Source organism: Cyprinodon tularosa, unplaced genomic scaffold (genome assembly GCF_016077235.1).
Source record: "Cyprinodon tularosa strain WSP-4 unplaced genomic scaffold, ASM1607723v1 ctg196, whole genome shotgun sequence".
In the NCBI taxonomy this organism is placed as follows: domain Eukaryota; kingdom Metazoa; phylum Chordata; class Actinopteri; order Cyprinodontiformes; family Cyprinodontidae; genus Cyprinodon; species Cyprinodon tularosa.
Window position 1 is genome coordinate 1,483,974 of NW_024038715.1, and position 17,900 is coordinate 1,501,873.

Consider the following 17,900-nt stretch of genomic DNA (forward strand, 5'->3'; position numbering starts at 1 on the left):
TTTTTTCTCTTTAAAAAAAAAGGGGAAAAAATGGAAATGCTCTATTTCTAACCAACCTGTGCCGCCACTCTGTGATCGTCGCTGTTCTCCAGCATGACCACGTCAACTCCCAAACACCGCAGATATCTTCCGAGTCCCTGCAGCATGTTGTCACACACCACCCGCAACTGCTGTGGGGGTAGAGGTGGGGAATCTTCTGGGGGCAGCTTGCCACACAGGAGGCCTTTCACTTTGTCAGAATGAGAGGGAGTGACCCTCTGAGCCCCCTGACATTCCTAAATGGACACAGAGAATAATGTGATATTTAACCGATCCCTGTAGGGGGATTTTCTTTTCACTTGCACCTCAGTTCAGAGAGGTCAAAGCACAGGGTGAGTTATACAACTGCACCCCTGGAGCTGATAGGAACTCGTGAAGGGCCTTTGTCAAACACTCTTTGTCCCTCCCTGCAGGCTGGATGCTCAAACCCAGGGCCTTCAGCTGGAGGTTGTCTTTATTCATTCTCACAAGTCACACAAAAGGTCACAGGTTATCACTGATTTAAGAATTGTCAAATTAGCACAGTTGGTCTTCAAAAAGGACTGTTTGTGGCTTATCATTACAGTCTGAAAATAGCATACCTGCACTTCTCTAAATGGTAAATGATCTACAGGCATTCCCACAAGTTAAAACAGAAAAAAGTGTAAAAAAAACAAAAAACAAAACAACACTTGTTTACAGCATCAGTTAATTAAGAGCAGCACAACACCAAGACATCATGAAATTGTGATAGTATTGCTTAATGTTGCAATTATGATAGTGACCAATTTTTACTTAAAGGGGAACACCGTTTTTTTTTTACATTGGGCCCTTGATTTTACGTTATTACATCATGTTCTACTCAGCCATATGAGTTTTGTGTCATTTGGAGCCGTTCTGAAGATATTCCGTTAGGTTATATCCAAATAACGTCTTCCTGTATGATGTCATCCGCGCGCCAGACTGGAGTTGTGACAGGCAGCCCGGGCCACAGGCGGCTACACTCTACCCCTTCTATTCGTTCGAATAGCTAATCTGAATCGTTCAGATGACGTCATACACGCTCCGCTTTGTTTTTAAAAGATATTAAATATAAAAAATATAACCACGGATGTCTGGAGGAAAGTGATTCGCCTACATGTTATGAATGCTGGCGTACAATAAATGATAAATTATGAACAGTTTAGTTTGTGCCTTCAAGTCGTTACCCAAAGGAAAGACATTACCTGGATATAACCAAACAGAATATCTTCAGAACAGCTCCAAATGACACAAAACTCATATGGGTGAGTAGAACATGATGTAATAACATCAAATTAAGGGCCCAATGTAAAAAAACTGGCATTCCCCTTAAATCTCATGCCCAAATCCCTTTTGAGAATCAAAGTAGCAGTAATGAAAAACATACATCTAGTATGGAAATAAAAGGCATTAAAAGTTTGTCCACGTGACGGTAAATAAAATTTAAAGTGTTTGCATGTCATTTGAAATAGGATATATTGTCCAACATTGGATCTAAGCAGTCTTTTCCTATTGCAAATACCAAATATATTAGGACTTGAACTATGTAATCCCACTGTCTATAATGTAAATTTAAACAATATCTGGTTACAGGGCTCAGAATTAAAAAAGCAACACCAAAAAAAATGAATTAAAGTATATGTGACATAAAAATTAATAAAAGGAACAAATTGTTTTGATTTACACATTCAAAAATGTATCTCCCCCAAAGTCAATACGCCTTAAAGTAGCACTGTGGCTAATTTTCTATGAAATTGCTTTGTTGATCCAACCAATATAGATCCTTGGTCTTTGGGTATTGCAATCGTATGGACTTATTGCCATTTCAGATCGGAGGTCAAACCTTTTATTAAAAAAAAAATAAAGAAAATGCCAAGACAGTATCAACTACAGATAACATTACTCCTGTAATTCCTCACAGTGAGGAAATCTCTCAAACAGGTTTAGATCACTATTTTTAGTCGTTGCCCTTTACGATTTCAGAAGTCATTTGATTTCAAACTAAAATACAAAAAAGTACTGACAGGCTGAACAAAGAGTAGTTTTATTTTCAAAGAGATTTAAAAAAAAAAGCAGTCATGGGGTTTAGGTCTGTGGGAGGAGTAGAGATGGTATAGCAGGAATAATAACTGTACCCTTCAGTCTCAGCTCAGTTTATAAACATTCTTTGCTGTTGCTTAGAGCCCCCTGCTGGCCTGGGAGCTTTAGGAGAACCTAAATGCATCTAGAACAAGTTTAAAAATGTACGTGTTGGCTAGACAATACTGAAAACCTTGAAATATTAAAATTAATCTAAAATGTAATGATTTAAAATTTAGGAGGTATGGGCGTGATTTAGCAAACCGTTAATGTAAAATATAACATTTATTCTTAAAGGTATAAAAAATTAACATCTACTTTTGTGATTGTAGATTAATAAACTATAAATTTTTTTTACATTCTTAGGAGTGTTGTTATTACCAGCTGAGGCCTTACCTCTTTGCCAAGAGCCTGTTCCGTCTTCTTGCCCTTTTTTTCCTTCTGCTTCTTGTCTTTTCTTGTCTCTGATTGGCCTGAAGTGATACTGCGGAGGTCAGCTGGCAGCCCAAAGCTTGCTGGGTCGCTGTAGAGAGTGGAGAACACGTCTAGCAAACAGTAGGCATCTGCCACTACAGAAAGGTTTCGGAAAAGGAGAAAGAGAGCGGAACAAGGGGGGTGGATTCATCAGTTTGCATTTTGTCACAGGATAACAAAATAATCTCTGATGTTCTATGGAGAGGAGAGCAGCGACCATCTGGCCCCCTGTTATTGTCTGTCTATGCATGCATAATGCCTTACCTGCATATCTAATTTGGCTGATGCGTAGTGGACGCTTCTCCCAGTTGGACATCTGCTGTGTCTTGTCCAGAGGCTTTCCTAGGACCTGCTGCACCAGCAGACTGAGGCCTTTTTCTGCACTGTCCTCACCAACCAGGACCTCCCTAGGGCCACTTGGTAACTGATTCACCTTTCCACACTGAATCTGTACAAGTAAAGCAGAAAACACATTTGTATTGTAATATTAGACACAGATGGAGCTCTCTTGTTTTGATGCCTTTAGATATTTCTCCTAGAAGAGCAACAAAAAATTGGCTGGTGATGGTAAAGAACTGGTTTTCATTCTAAGTGCTTCTGAATGTCAGTGAACGCACCATATCAAACTGAAACCACAACACTAAGTCCAACATACTTCAGTGTAAATATTGTTGCTATGCTAAAATTAATCAAAGTCAGCTAATGATTATTTTGTTTAAAAAGCAAGTTTCCAAAGCTGTGAATCCCTTTAAATGTAAGTTTTTAAAGGGCATTAAAGTGTAGAATCACTATTAGTCAATGTATTGTTACTTTGGTCAGATATATCAAACTTGTTCTTGTAGACTGCTGGCTATTTTCCTCTTTGACTATGTTCCTTTATTCCCTCCCTATCCTTCCTTCCATCCTTAGTCTTTTTTTTTTACAAACATAAATCTAACAGGTCCAAGAGGAAAATCCAGACACCTCCAGCTACACCTCATCCCTCTAGAGAAAGCTCAAGCTCATTCTCAAGTCATCCCCTGACCACATGGTAGCTATAATCTCTCTAACAACTTCTGGTCTGGATGAGGGATCAGATGTCCAAACCACTTCAACTGGTTCCTTTTTGGATTCTGATATAAATATAAAAGAAAGGCTGAGTGTACCGCAGAGTTGGTCAGTTTCTTACGCTTTGAGCCTCTGTGTTTAATAAAACAAGCTGGATCTGGAAATGAATGCAGCTGCATGGAAATCTCAAGTGTTTAAGTGGATAATCTCCGAAATAAATCACAAAAATGATGCCAGGGTTAAGGCTGTATGCTGATTAAACAGGATGCTAAAGAAAATATAAATTATGTAATTGTAGTGCTGCTGCTTTACTAAGTTAAACCCAGCGTGACAACGCCTCTGCTGCTAAAGAAAACTAATATAAATTCAAGGAGAGAGGAGAAGATAAAAACAATGAAACATAAAAGATATTACAGTTTCCTTTGAAAGGTTTATAAAAAGCCTTAGAATTAGTAGAAACAATCTGTGTTGGTCTATGAGAGTGTTAAAGATGAAAAAAGAAAAAGACCTGCTCTGAAATCCATTTAAAATCTTTTCAAACTTATGGACCTTTTAGAGTTAATTTGCTGTTGTGTCATGATTGATGGGATAAAGGCACCTTTTGGTGTACCCTAAGAAGATCGAGAAAGCCCTCCATCTTCAGCGGCTCCTCTGATAGCTCAGGCCAGGTGGCAGAGAGACACTTGAGATCCCCACTCATGCTATAACCTGCACAAAAAAGGGACTTTCTTTATAATTAAAGTAAATATCTGGATGATACTACTTCTATTTCTTTAGATTGTTTCTTACCCAGTTTCAGAATATTTGGTTCAGAATACAATGCCCTGATGAAACCGAGTAGATCAGGCTGCTGACAGAACGCTTTTGCTGAGAGGTCCAACAGGAAAACTTGGTCCAGCATAGCAAGTTGGATGAGAGACACTTTCTGAGAAGAGGCACAGCCAAATGTAGGCTGCCACTCCATGTCGAGTCCTACTATACCACCTTCCTGGTACGGGATACAGAAAAGGGAGCATCAATACAAAAACGCAAGTAAACTGAGCAAAACTTGTAGATCTCTTTACCTTCAGGACAATGCTTTGGCATCTGTGAAGAGTTTCCAGCGTATCTATAAAGTAGACCTTGTCTTTGGTGAGCGGAACCTGGTAGAACTTCTGGCAGTGAGACTGAGGTGGCACCCACTCCTCTGGAGTGATGGGATCAGAACATATCTGTCTGAGCACAGAGAGGAAATATGCCATTTCTAGGTTTTCATAGGAGACAAAAGTACAAGTAAAACAAGAGAAATTTGGACTACAGCCAGGAGGAGAAAAAAACAAAAACATAGATTATAGAGAGCATGAAACAAGATCATTACTTTAGTTCCATTGTTTGTATGCATATCTTTACTCAACTCACTGTTGATCAGGTGGCAGGGACTGCTGCGTTTCCCATACCCCCAGTGGAAGTCTATTTCTGGGAATTTTGTACCTCAGTGACCACTGAGCAGCTTTCTGAAGACAGCTGTACTTCACCAACATTTCTACCAAATGGACTTGCAGCTGGAGGTCATCTGCCACAACATACTGGGCATATATGACACAAATGAAACACTGGATATCTTACATAATAATAGTACAATAAAAACATTATATATTAAACTATCAGGTTAAAGACTGTATTCACAAATCCTACTTGCACATGATCAGTCCAATTTTCCTCTGTCATTGTTTTCTACAAAAAAAAAGCACAATCATCTACCAATAAATGAACAGCATAGCACACTGTTAAAATTAAATTTACCATGTTTAGACATCTGTAGGCTGCAAGAGCCTTTTGCCTTACTTACCTCCCCAAATCTCTTAAACATAAGGTAACGCAGAGTGTCCAGTCTCCTTTTGTGAAGAGCATTTGGACAGAGACCTGTTTCAAAAGAGGAGGTTGAGTTCTGGTTATGCGGAAAAGTCAAACAAATACATTAAAAATAAAACGTTAGTCACTCACTTTGATCAATTTTGAATTTTTCCATCAGTCGATAGACATGTCGGGTGAGCAATTTAGGTTGAACCTGTGCTGCGTAGTGTTTGGACAGAGAGAGTTGAGGAAAATGCCTGCGGAAGCAAAAACGCACCCACAGGTATTTAAACTTATGGAGAAATTAAGAGGATGAAGATGCTTACACATACTGTTCTTGTAATATTTATCAGCACCGCTGGTAAAGATCTAAAAAGTAGAAATCATTTTGTTCATTGCAGCGAATGATCTGCTAAAGACTCTGTATATTGAAACATCATATTTAGGTTCATTATTTCAACATTGGAAAAAAATATATCTTAATCTTTTCCCCTTATATATGATCTTCTACTATGATGTTTCACAATGTTGGCATATGAACAAGATTTAGATCAATTAACTGACCGCATAAAAACGCTAAAAATGCTAATTTTGTGTCTGGTAGACTGGATTATTATTCATTCTAAGCATTTTTATTCACTTTTTCTACTGGTTTCCACTAGATTTCTATTTAACTTACAAATATAAGTTAAAGTATCCATGTTCTCATATCTTCTAAGCAGATTTCCAAGGTAATCTGCAATCAAATCTGTAATCAAACCCATTGATTACTACTACTACAAAAAAAAGTACTATCTTAAAATCCTTTTAGATTAACTGTTTATTTAATGATCTACAAAGACTTGGTAGAATAGAGAACCAGCTAAGAGGCCCCAGTACAGATGGGTAATTCAAGTAGACTACACTGATCCACCCACATGGAGTCTGTTAGGAGTCTGCTTTATTGTGAGGAGTAATAATGAGTGTGTCAAACAGTCACAATTCAAAGTGAGGGGAGCAGCCGTTACATCAGAAGGCTGTGATGTGCACAGCGCAGAGTCACGACATGATCTTACTGTGCTGGTCTGATCAGAAAAAAGAGTAGATACAGAATCTGATTCTAATAATAATATGAAGATTTCCCTTAAATCAGAGTTATAGATATTTCTAAAGTCATACTTGGGTTCTGTAATCCCACCTGGAAGTTCTAAAGACAACTCTTCTAATCTCAACATATCAACTTGTCAAATATAATAATAGTAAAAAATGCATTAAGCTTATCCAGAGTCCTACTCCTTGTCTTATTATTAGGTTCAGGTGTGTTAAAAATTCCAACATTTAATAATAATATAAAGAGAATGTTAGGCAGAGTAACATTAATTTAGCTGCAAATTTGATCTTGCCAGAAATATTTCTTTAAAAGTTAGATTTCCATTGTGAGATTAAGCTTATTCAGGGCCTTCTAAACCTGGTAACCAATGGTGCCAATAAATATCAAAGGAACAGTTTACACGCTTTTCCCACAGATTCACCCCAGGCAGCCTACTTTCTTATATCTTCCAAGTTGAAGTCCGGATGACACCAAGAGTCTAGTAACATGACAAGCCGTTGTTCTAAATGGCTGTGTCCTTTGACAAAGGACTCTGCCAACTGCAACTTGTCTTGTAAAATCAGTGGGACAAGCATCTGTAAAATAATGTTGATGATAGAAATAAAAAGAGTATTAGAACAAAGATCTTCTGAGAATTTCCCTTCCAACTAGCTTGAGGCAATCTTTCTAATTCATTGTGCCAATTCTAGATTACCAACACTGATTAAAAGTCTCACCTCCTCTGGATTGAGTTCAGTCTGTAATTCGAATTTTATGCTAAGCGTTATAGCCTGTGAGAAGAACACAGAGTATTTTAAAAAGTACCAAAACTAAGCTAATACTTTAAATTATATCAACAGGAATGAATTCATTGTTAAAAAAAAAAAAGGGTAAGATCAGTTGCTCACTTCTTTATAACATCTTAGAGTCTGGAGCTTGACAATATGCAAACACAGTATGGAGGGGTCTAAGGACTCGAGTTGGTAGATGTTGATGAGGCCGTCTACAAAGTCTGGCTGGATGTCTGTCAGCAGGCCGAGAGCCCGGATCTGAAGCTCCACTGCTCTGTCCTCAGAGATAGAGTTCAGGCTCACCTGGTAGGGTGAAAAATTAAAACAATTCTGATTTGGTATAAATATGCACTGAGGTACGTCTGAAGGGATTTCCATTTTCTACATTGGAACGTCGAACATAAATGATTTGGAGCAGTCCACACTGCTATTTAACCCCCACAATGTTGTACTTTCTTTAATTACTCATTAATAACTCATTGTGCTTTCATTTGGATTTCATCGTAAACAGGACCATGTAATCAAAAGCAGACTAGGAATACCCATTTAATAAACATGGTTAGAGAAATAAAGTATTTTGTAAAAAATAGTCATCATTACCCCCTTCTTGCTGCCAATAATAGTTTAACATTTTGTAATGAAAAAAAAAAATGAAAAACAATAATTCTTCCACTTTATGATATTGGAATTTCCTTTTAATAAAGCAAAATGTGTGACCGACCAGCCTTTCCTGTTAAGATTTCTCTCTTCCATTTAAGATGCTGCTTATTTAGTTTATTGTTGACCATAGAAGAAAAATCCGAACATAATTTTTTTGTTTTTTAATTCAAAATAAAGTATTTTATCAAGATGATTTTAGCACAGATAGGAAAGCCTTTGTTATGAAAGTCTAAAGAACACATTTTCCAGGAGGAATGTGTAGACATTAACGAAGCTAAAGCACTTGAACAGCTCACAATCAATACTTGCAGCTGATGTAATTGATGCATGGCTCCTGGCTTAACTACCTGAGGATGTTCCTTTATCCACGTCTGGAATTCCATGAGAATGTGAGAACCCAGGGTGTGGTTTCGACCCTTCTGTTTCCCCGGACATCTCTCCAGGATTGTTAGCAAGGCCTCTAGAGGCTCAGACAGCTTTGGAAATCCTTGGATGGCAGCCAAATGTAGCTGTGGGTTGAAAAAGGAGGAGGGGAAGGTGACTTTCAAGATAGGAAAAAAACAGCTTGTAGGTGGGTCTCTTCAAAACCTTTAGACAAACTTTTTATTGATGCAGACAAAAGGACACGCATATATATCGTGTATCTAGTCTGGTCATTCACCTCCACTAAGCTCAACATGGCCATCATAAATGCAGCTTTTGATATACTTACAATAATTTTGGTGCAGAAATTGACAAAAGACTGTATAATCTCTTAAGTCTATGAGTTGACCATGTAGAAACTAGTAGAAACATATGTGATCATAGGTTTGCCACAGAGATACCATATTTTGAGATCATATCTATGACTAAAGATCCCAACTGATACACTGGAGACAAACCAAGAACTTCTATGCAAAAAGCAGAAAAGTTCTTCAATCTAGTTCTGACCAACAGATATTACAATAATGAGGAAGAAAAACCTTTGACACCATCTGTAAATCCCAGAGGTATAATGGTGAATGGAGGTGTATAAGGTTTAGTCTCAGTCACCTCCTGCTTATTGATATGGTCAATCTAGTGAAACTGAAATTCAAACAACTAGATTAAATGCTAATAATAAATTGTTGTTTTAAATTACTAATTGATTATTGCTTCACCAATATTATTGATGAAAATCTAATTAAATCATTTATCTTAAAAGACAGCACAGTGGCATCAAATACATATCAATAGATGGACAAACACAAGGATGAATCAAAGGATGCAGGATGAATCTGGACACAAAACCCATTTTCCATCCTCTTCTTTTCTTTTTCCAAACTTGTTTCCAGGTTGCAGGCCTGGAAAACACTTCAATGAAACTTGGGACCGGGCAGGAACCCTGATTCTCTGCAGATTTCCTTTTCTACTGAGAAACTGTTTTGTAGGACAGACAAATCTTATTTCATGAAACACAAAGAAAGCTGGCTCTATGAGCCAAAGAGACCCAGAGGTTAAGGTTATACAAGGGTTCGTGGTATAAGAATGCAAAGCTTGGCATTAGGAAATTCCAACAAGAGAAAATGATATCTGTGTGAGAATACCTTAAACGGTGTCTTAATTTACAAAACAGATGTCATCCACTCAATATCCACCTCTCAAGTTCATTCAGAGCAACACAAATTCCTTCCTTCTGCTTTCCCCATTAACACACAAACACATTCATAGTTCAGCCAAAGATGCCAGGATCGCTCACTTGTTTGCTCATTCCTGGGACTCTTGCAAACACAAACACACACACGACCTATTTTCCACCGTCGTTCAAACATATGCATTAAAGTATGTGTGAAAGTGACATTGTGAGGGTCATTTTTACCATCTTCAGACCATCATTGTTCCACAGCTCAAAGAATTGGTCCAAAAGCATTAAGGGGTCAAGACCTGAAGGAATAAAAAAAAAAAAACAGGTGGTGGAGTCTGAGTGGCTTCAGTAAGTAAAATACCCTTAAAATCAAGCATTTCAAGCTTCATTTTAAGTTAAACAAAAATGTTTGACTTTTAGAAATAAAATTTAAGGTACAGGATTTTTTAGAAGCTGCACCTATTTACAGCACTAAAAATAAAGGGTAAACAATGGATTGTTTCCTCTTTCCTTTATTTTTAACACAAAATATTGAAGATTATGTCCAACTCCACTGATGCTGTTGGATTTGTAAGCTAAACCTTTTCACATTTCTTCTTTGAAATTTGAAAATTGTTTGAATCTAGAGGTAATAACACCATTATTACAATGTTTCCTCCAGATGTTATACAAGCTTCATCACTAATGTCATGCTAAATGAAAATGGTTCCGATAAACAAGGCACAGTAAAGTACAAATTACGTCAGATATAATTTCTTTAACAAGCATAGCAGAGTGGCTATAACAGCAGATTAACAGCTGAAGCTGCTTGGACAGCAGAGGAACCCAGCATTAGCTCTGCATTCCAGTCAAATCTGCAGCTTGAATGGTCTGCAAAAAAAACGAGCACATTTTAGGCCAAATTATTTTGAATGGAGGAGTTTTCAACCAGAATCAGAAGTGAGTGTAAACATACACATCTCGCTGATCCTTCCCAGGAGCTCCAGATTCGCTCTTAGTCACTCGTGCTGTGTGGCCTCCAGCCTACCTGCACCCCCTCACCTTCTCCCGCTTCCTTCCCAGGGCTAGTTTTCCTGTTCTTCTCTCCCTCCCTGCAACCAGGCTTTCTTGATTTTGTCTCGGATTTCCCCAGGAAAAAGGCTATGTGCTAGTCATGCTGTAAAAAATACAGCCTTCCTGAACATGGCCTGGGAAAGCAGGTCCAAAGCCCTCTAATCCATTTTAGCAAAACACGTTGTGGTTCTTAATTTTAGGCAACATTTCTCAATTCTCTTGTTGAACATATGAAACTCTTGAAATTTTTGTTTCATTTACCAAATGTTTTACTTACAAACAAACATGAATTACTTTGCATGATCTAAAATATTATGCAAACTTGTATATGTGTAAGGTTTAATATGGATGGATGGATGGATGGATGGATGGATGGATGGATGGATGGATGGATGGATGGATGGATGGATGGATGGATGGATGGATGGATGGATGGATGGATGGAATATGATATGACAGATGCATAGAAAGGGGAACAGATGAGATGATGGACAGAATGTTTGAAGTACAAAAAAGGGAATTCATAAAAGATGGAAAGTGAATAAATGCACCAATGTTTAGACAGTTTCTACACTCCTGCAGATTTAAGCAAACTCCAGACTTTTCTAGAAACTAAGGCTGGACAATATTAGGGCAGCATATAATATACAATTATATGTGTGTGAAAGTTACTTTTAAATGATTTGAGATTATTAGTTGCTTTTGATGTTACTGAATTAGTTTTGTGTTTGTAGCAAACACATATCTCAGATAAATACAAGATTATCCAGCCACTGGAAAAATACACAATTCATCATTTTCATCTCAAAAACAAGAGTTGTTAAAAAGTCGTTAAATAGCTAATTTGCTTCAATACCAATACAGCTACCTCTAGGTACCTTTGCTTATAGAAAACTTGATTCTCGGTTAACAAGAATGTACTTAAAGCAGTTCTAAAAAAGTTCAGCATTGGTCCATTTTGGCTCCCCTAATGAACAAAAGCTGTAATGTTTGCCTAAAGAACAATTTCTCAGTTGTTCTCAGTCAATGTCTGCAGTTGGATTAAACTACCTTTCTTTTCCCAGTGGCTGTGTGAAAGATGAATAGCAATGAAGTAATTAATCTAATTGTGGCAAAACAATTTCATATGGCGATGTTGAAAATAAATAACAAACGTTCATCTTTGGTTTTGTACTGCATTCCTGCACATCCGACAAGACACAGTAAACACACATATAGATCCCAATAGGTAGGTGCCGCATTGCCTAAATATTAACCCTGCAAAATGTGCACGGATACGCAGTCACTCAGAGAAATTTAGTCGCATTGACTTCCTTCTTTATAACGGAAGGGAAAAGTTACGAATGCCGTTAAGCAGTCTGCACCTTTGTAGTTGTTTTGTATGGCAGGGTTACTGCCACCCTCCTCAAAGTTTCATAGTGCCGGTAAAAGCGATACTGATCAACTAGTTGTAAGTCGACACAGATTTACAAACGTTATGAAAATATTTTATGAAAGTTCCTTAATGTTGGTTTAAAAGAACTCCTGATCCCTAAAGTGGCATGACTTGTCACACCACATCATTTCACACAATGAAATACTACAAAGTATAGTAGTTATGCATTAAGTTGACAAAGACTGGTATTATGAGACATCCCTGTCATGGTTCCATCAAATGTCCTTTAATTTGAACCATTTGAATGGCTCCAAGGCCCCCTATGCCCTTCTATGGGCTTCCCTGCTGTTATACACCCCACTCCTGCCCATTCATCCCTCTGACAAGCGCGCAGAGACTATAATGTGCACAAGGACACAAACAAACACAAACAGCACAGCCCACTTCAGTCTCATTGTTTTTATGAGAAGAGGAATGTTGAGCATGTAGCTTCTTTACGATCGTGGCTGAAGTGCGAATGACAGAGCTGGAGGCACCCCCATTCATTACAACATAATAACCCTATTACCACATAGAATTACACAGACAACCATCAAGTGCATGAACTCATTCACCTCTGGAAAGGTGAATGAGTTAGTAAATGGTTAGTTTTACTTTCCTGTAATCAAACCGAACACTATTTCATTCCAACTATTGCAAAACATCTGCAGAAATATGTACGGGAGATAAAAATCAACTGGCAGCTCTGGCTTAATGTTGTCAACCAGCTGTCTGAGTGATAGAAACACCAAGATCAAGTATCTAATTGAGGCATTTGGTGTTACTACAGCCACTAGAAGGGCTTCAGTGTGACTTGGAAGCCTTGCAAATGGCTCAAACCCACTGGACGGATGCCACAACATTCTTCAACAAGCACTTCTCTTCTTTTGTGCATTGTCAAACATGCTAGAACATAATCAAGTAAATGAAGAGAATGGCAGCATTTGGAAATTAGGAGGCCCATTAAAGAACTGTTTACATGTCAGTTGGCTACTTAAAGCTGACCTACTACAAGCTGAAGTGGATTTAAATCGCTTATAAATCTAGATTGACAAATCCATTTGGAAAAGGGGTGTCATTTTATTGTTAGAGCCTGTATTTGATTGGAACAAATTGGATTTGAAAGCAGCAGATATATTTTCCTTCTATAAAGTTATAAAGATATGTTTTTTTCATCCCCACATCTAAAATTAAAGCTGAACTAAACAGAACTGTTTTCTGTAGAGCTTCAAACTGCCGATAAAACCCAGATCTTTCTTTAGGAACACTTAGGAGATACAAGAACTGTATTTAAAACATGCTCTGGCTTTGCTGCAACAAAGAGTCATCATTGTTTTATGTTAATAGTAGTTAGTCTGAGCATTTAACAAAAAATGAGGGTGTTCACCTTATTTGCTCCAAATATTAAAGAAAATTAAAGATATTGGGTGATATTGGAATGAATAGGGTGGTTATCGTTACTAAAACTGCCATCTTTTGGTAGGTTTTTAAGGTCTACTACGTTTATGCACATATCTCATGAGAAGGGGTGATATAAGAAACAAATGTAAAATGCCAAACTGACTTTAAACAAAAAAAAATATTTCAAATTTGAGGTATTTCAATTAAATAATGCTATATGATGTATATAATGCAGATTTTATGTAATAAACTGAAAATATAAAAGAAAACATGGGGAAAAGTGCATTGCAATCGCATTATAGTGGTAGATAAATGAAACTTGGACTAGAAACCTGAACTGGTGGTGCTAGGATGAAACTATTAAGCATATGTGTTATTACAAAATTTGCATGTGCAATGAAACCGAGGTACTAACCCTTATCGTTTGTAGACATATGGTCCATCTCCGTGTTTAGATCCATATGCTGTAGAATAGAAAGACAGGAATCTGAAAGGAAAATCAACAATATAATTTCAAAGTTTTAATCACAGAATAAATAAATTACTAAGCGAAAATATATTATTCAACACCAGTATGATGAATGCAATTTTAAACTGTAATATTAATAATACATTGTTTCCTAAAAACACACAATAATAACTATTGAGGATGTGAATATCTGGAAAGAAACCAGAACTGATCGGTCTGCTTGGCCTCATCTATTAGAGTCTAGATCTGTCAGCCATTAAATAACAGACTTAAAGACTAATAAACATTAGTTTATAGACTTTACTAAAATTAACTACAAATAATAACTGTTAATCTAACATAAAAACATGTTTATTTAATACAATACTGGTACTTGGGGAGAATTTTATCAGCAGTGGTGTCAAAAGTACAATCATTTGTTGCTTAAGTAGAAGTATAGATACTACAGTTTAAACACTCTGGTAAAAGTTGAAGTATCAAATTGACCTCTTTATTCAAGTAAAAGTGAAAAAAGTATGTGCTTCAAAAACTACTTAAAGTATAAAGTAACCTTTAAAAGAAACAGCCAGATGCCACTACATAAATTGAAAGCTACATTTTTCAACTATTTTCAAAAGATTCTTTGAGAGAGGGCCAAGGGTGAGGGAGTGTCCTGTTGGTCTCCGTCTCTGTCTCCCGATACTCTCTCGCCTGTGTCCGACATTTCAGACATTTCAACATCTATTTCTGAATCTGACATTGTAGCATGGCATAGACAATTCATATTTACAGTTTGAAGAACACCTGCTTGCTTCTGATTATTTCCTTTAGCTATCGTGTTTGCGTTATATGACTCATCCAATTACACTAGTTTTCGCTTGATGTGGATGGCGCCAATGATCTGCATTGGATGGAGCACATGACATGAAATAAATATTTAGAAACATTAAACCGAAGCCAAGAGTAACGAGTAACGTTTGTTTTAAAAATGTAAGGAATAGAAAGTACAGATACTTGTGTGAAAATGTAATGAGTAGAAGTCAAAGGTAGGAAGAAAAATAAGTAATAAAGTATAGATACCTAAAAATTTTACTTAAGTAAAGTAACAAAGTATTTGTACTTGTTACTTGACACCTCTGATTATCAGTAAAACATCCAACTGTAATACATGTACTGTGATGGTACATCATCTTTTTATTTTCCTCCGTCATCATGACATTCCAGCGACTCACCATGAGCTTTAATTTGGTTAAATATATATGTACAGATATTTTCAAATTAAAATAGTTGAAAAGCAAATAATGAAATTACATTACTTGGAATTTTTATAAATTCATAACAGCAATAACAGCGGTGCTGTAAGGTATTCTGACTTTAATCTCAGAATTCTGACTTTAATCTGACAGTTAACAAACATGTTAGTATCAAGCCATAGTCATGTCTGTTTTAGAGACTAGCTCTCTTGTTTTAATCACCTTCTGCTGTTTCATTAATGAAATAGCATCACCGGTGACGCCTCAAATAGGTAAAAAGTTGCCTAATTGCGTCATTTTCCACCACTGTGTGTCTGGCCCTCCCAAAAAACTCACATATGTGTCAGTAAAGCTGAGTGCTCCCACATCTCTTCCTTCATGGTTCCCATCTACAATAAGATCCGTAATTCTGAGATTAAAATCAAAATTATGAGATTAAAGTCAGAATTCTAAGAAAAAAAAGTCAGAATTATCAGATTAAAGTTAGAATTCTGAGAAATAAAGTCAGACTTTTGAGGAAAAGGGTCAGAGTTCTGAGATTAAAGTCAGAATTCTCAGATTAAAGTCAGAATTCTGAGGGAAAAAAGTCAGAATTGTGAGGAAAAGGGTCAGAATTCTGAGATTAAAGTCAGAATTCTGAGGGAAAAAAGTCAGAATTGTGAGGAAAAGGTTCAGAATTCTGAGATTAAAGTCAGAATTCTCAGATTAAAGTCAGAATTCTGAGGAAAAGGGTCAGAATTCTGAGATTAAAGTCAGAATTCTCAGATTAAAGTCAGAATTCTGAGGGAAAAAAGTCAGAATTGTGAGGAAAAGGGTCAGAATTCTGAGATTAAAGTCAGAATTATGACTTTCCCGCCAATATTAAACTGAAATAGAATTTAAAAATCAGTCAAATTTTTTATTTTTTCATTTCCCAAATCCTCTTCCGTAGCATCGCTAGATAGAGTCAGAGTCTGGAATATTTACTCATCAGTAAGAAAAATATCTAGGGGGACTTGTCGTGTGTTCAGGACTGTTTGTGTGTCTAAAAATCAAGCTTTGACAAAGACAATATAATTCCTGCTGCAATTCTGTGCAGATACGTGGAAAAAACTGTGGGAACAGAAGCCTGAGAAAGGGCACGATGCCAACTGGCTCCAACGTTTGGTTTCAGAGTGAGGTTGTTATTTAGTCCTGAAGTCTGGTTGTTCCCCCTGTCTGCAGGCTCCGGAGGCGGAGGCCTTTGTAGCTCGGAGCTAAGGACCAAGTGCAGAGCAGGATGACGAAGGAGGAAGCGTCTATTTGCTTTTTAACTCCACCTCGTGGTGAGGAACTTGTCCTACTCCTTTCTGTGAGGAAGCATTAGCTTGTCATGCGCAAAAACTGGATACATTATATCTGTATCCAGCCTCTTTGAACACACAGACACGTTTACAAAATATTCAAGATGTTTTCTAATTAATTAGCACGAGTGAGTCAGGATAAGCTAGCAAGAAATGTAAAAACTTAGCTAGGTTGACATGTTTTACAAGAGTAAGAACGCCCCGGACAGTTGTTTTGAGTCAAACATGTTTCATTACAACAAATTATTAATGTTAATAATCTAAACGGACTCACCACTGACTATTTTATGCTCAGTTACAGCAATCGTCACGCGAACGTGAGCCTTTCACAATGTTTAGCTCACCACTAGCGTCTGTCAGGGTCAAAGTTATCCCTGAGCATTATTTGTCAGGCAGCTCTACCTACAACTCGAAGACCGTTTGTCACCTGTAGACCTTGAATAATATTAGGCGGAAATAATTTTATAGTATAAGTTCATGTATTTTACCTCTTACAAAAAGGCTTAATCAAAACACGCAACTGCCTGTAAGACCAAACAAAAGAAATAATTACTACTGTGCGGAAGTTTACAATAAACATACCCCATCTAGCGGCCGAGTGTTGTAAAAACAGGCATATTCTAATATTTATAATATTCTTGATCGACTAAGTATGAGAATAATTCTGTATTTCGGAAGCGTCATTATAATCTCAATGTAATCTTCCTTTTGTTAAGATTGATAGATACAAGATTTTAATGCAATACTCAGTTTAATTGTTAATATTTAATGTATTGATATTTTATATTTATTCAGTTGAACTTATAGAACCGATATTTTAAATTATTTTTTTCTTTCAAAGCATATAAAATAATTTCAAACCAAAATTAAGTGCTTTTACAAATGATTATGTAACGTGTGAGTGGTTTGATTAAAGTGGAATATAAAAAAGATAAGCTCTCCAACAAATTACAGCGTAAATGGGTAATATATTTACTTTTTTTCTCTGACTGAAGATAGAATTGGCCATAAAAAAAACAACGAATTTACTAGAAATAAATAGAATTTTGTAGAAAACAGTGTGTCACGTGGTATACGCTGTGTTCGCGTGCACGATACGTCATATCCCCAAACAGCTGCACTCTGATTGGGAAAAGGAAAAGAAACAATTAAAGAGCTTTGGATGGGTAATAAACACTAAAGTTAATGAAATTAATTTAAATCAGTTAGATATATGTCAGACAGTTCCAATAACAGCAATTCCACCTTGGATACTTCCTGATGCTAAAGTTGATCTCTCATTATTAGAAAAGAAGGAAAAAGATAAATTTCATATTATGAATAAATATATAGTACAAGAACACTTAAATAACTATTATAATTATATACAAATATATACAGATGCATCAAAAAATACTGCTAATAGGGTAGGGAT

At 36.7% G+C, this 17,900-nt stretch overlaps 1 protein-coding gene across 5 annotated transcripts in view; it reads right to left on the bottom strand.

Moving 5' to 3' along the window:
• The window catches only part of exd3 (exonuclease 3'-5' domain containing 3), a 57,165-nt gene extending 40,158 nt beyond the window's left edge, over nucleotides 1–17,007 (bottom strand). Inside the window, exons 1-17 of one of the 5 annotated variants that reach the window (XM_038283620.1) lie at nucleotides 16,975–17,007; nucleotides 13,879–13,950; nucleotides 9,830–9,894; nucleotides 8,340–8,501; nucleotides 7,450–7,635; nucleotides 7,279–7,332; nucleotides 6,998–7,137; nucleotides 5,623–5,729; nucleotides 5,468–5,541; nucleotides 5,314–5,352; nucleotides 5,038–5,204; nucleotides 4,704–4,854; nucleotides 4,429–4,627; nucleotides 4,238–4,347; nucleotides 2,857–3,040; nucleotides 2,515–2,687; nucleotides 57–275 (exon numbers count right to left, since the gene is read on the bottom strand). In XM_038283620.1, coding sequence (XP_038139548.1) covers nucleotides 57–275; nucleotides 2,515–2,687; nucleotides 2,857–3,040; nucleotides 4,238–4,347; nucleotides 4,429–4,627; nucleotides 4,704–4,854; nucleotides 5,038–5,204; nucleotides 5,314–5,352; nucleotides 5,468–5,541; nucleotides 5,623–5,729; nucleotides 6,998–7,137; nucleotides 7,279–7,332; nucleotides 7,450–7,635; nucleotides 8,340–8,501; nucleotides 9,830–9,894; nucleotides 13,879–13,924 — 2,076 coding nt within the window. In that variant the 5' untranslated portion in view covers nucleotides 13,925–13,950; nucleotides 16,975–17,007. Of the gene's footprint in view, nucleotides 1–56; nucleotides 276–2,514; nucleotides 2,688–2,856; nucleotides 3,041–4,237; nucleotides 4,348–4,428; nucleotides 4,628–4,703; nucleotides 4,855–5,037; nucleotides 5,205–5,313; nucleotides 5,353–5,467; nucleotides 5,542–5,622; nucleotides 5,730–6,997; nucleotides 7,138–7,278; nucleotides 7,333–7,449; nucleotides 7,636–8,339; nucleotides 8,502–9,829; nucleotides 9,895–13,878; nucleotides 13,951–16,760; nucleotides 16,892–16,974 lie in introns of those variants that run through there. The other 4 variants (XM_038283618.1, XM_038283619.1, XM_038283621.1 and 1 more) reach the window with 4 other exon arrangements.
• Between the last annotated feature and the right edge of the window lie 893 nt (nucleotides 17,008–17,900).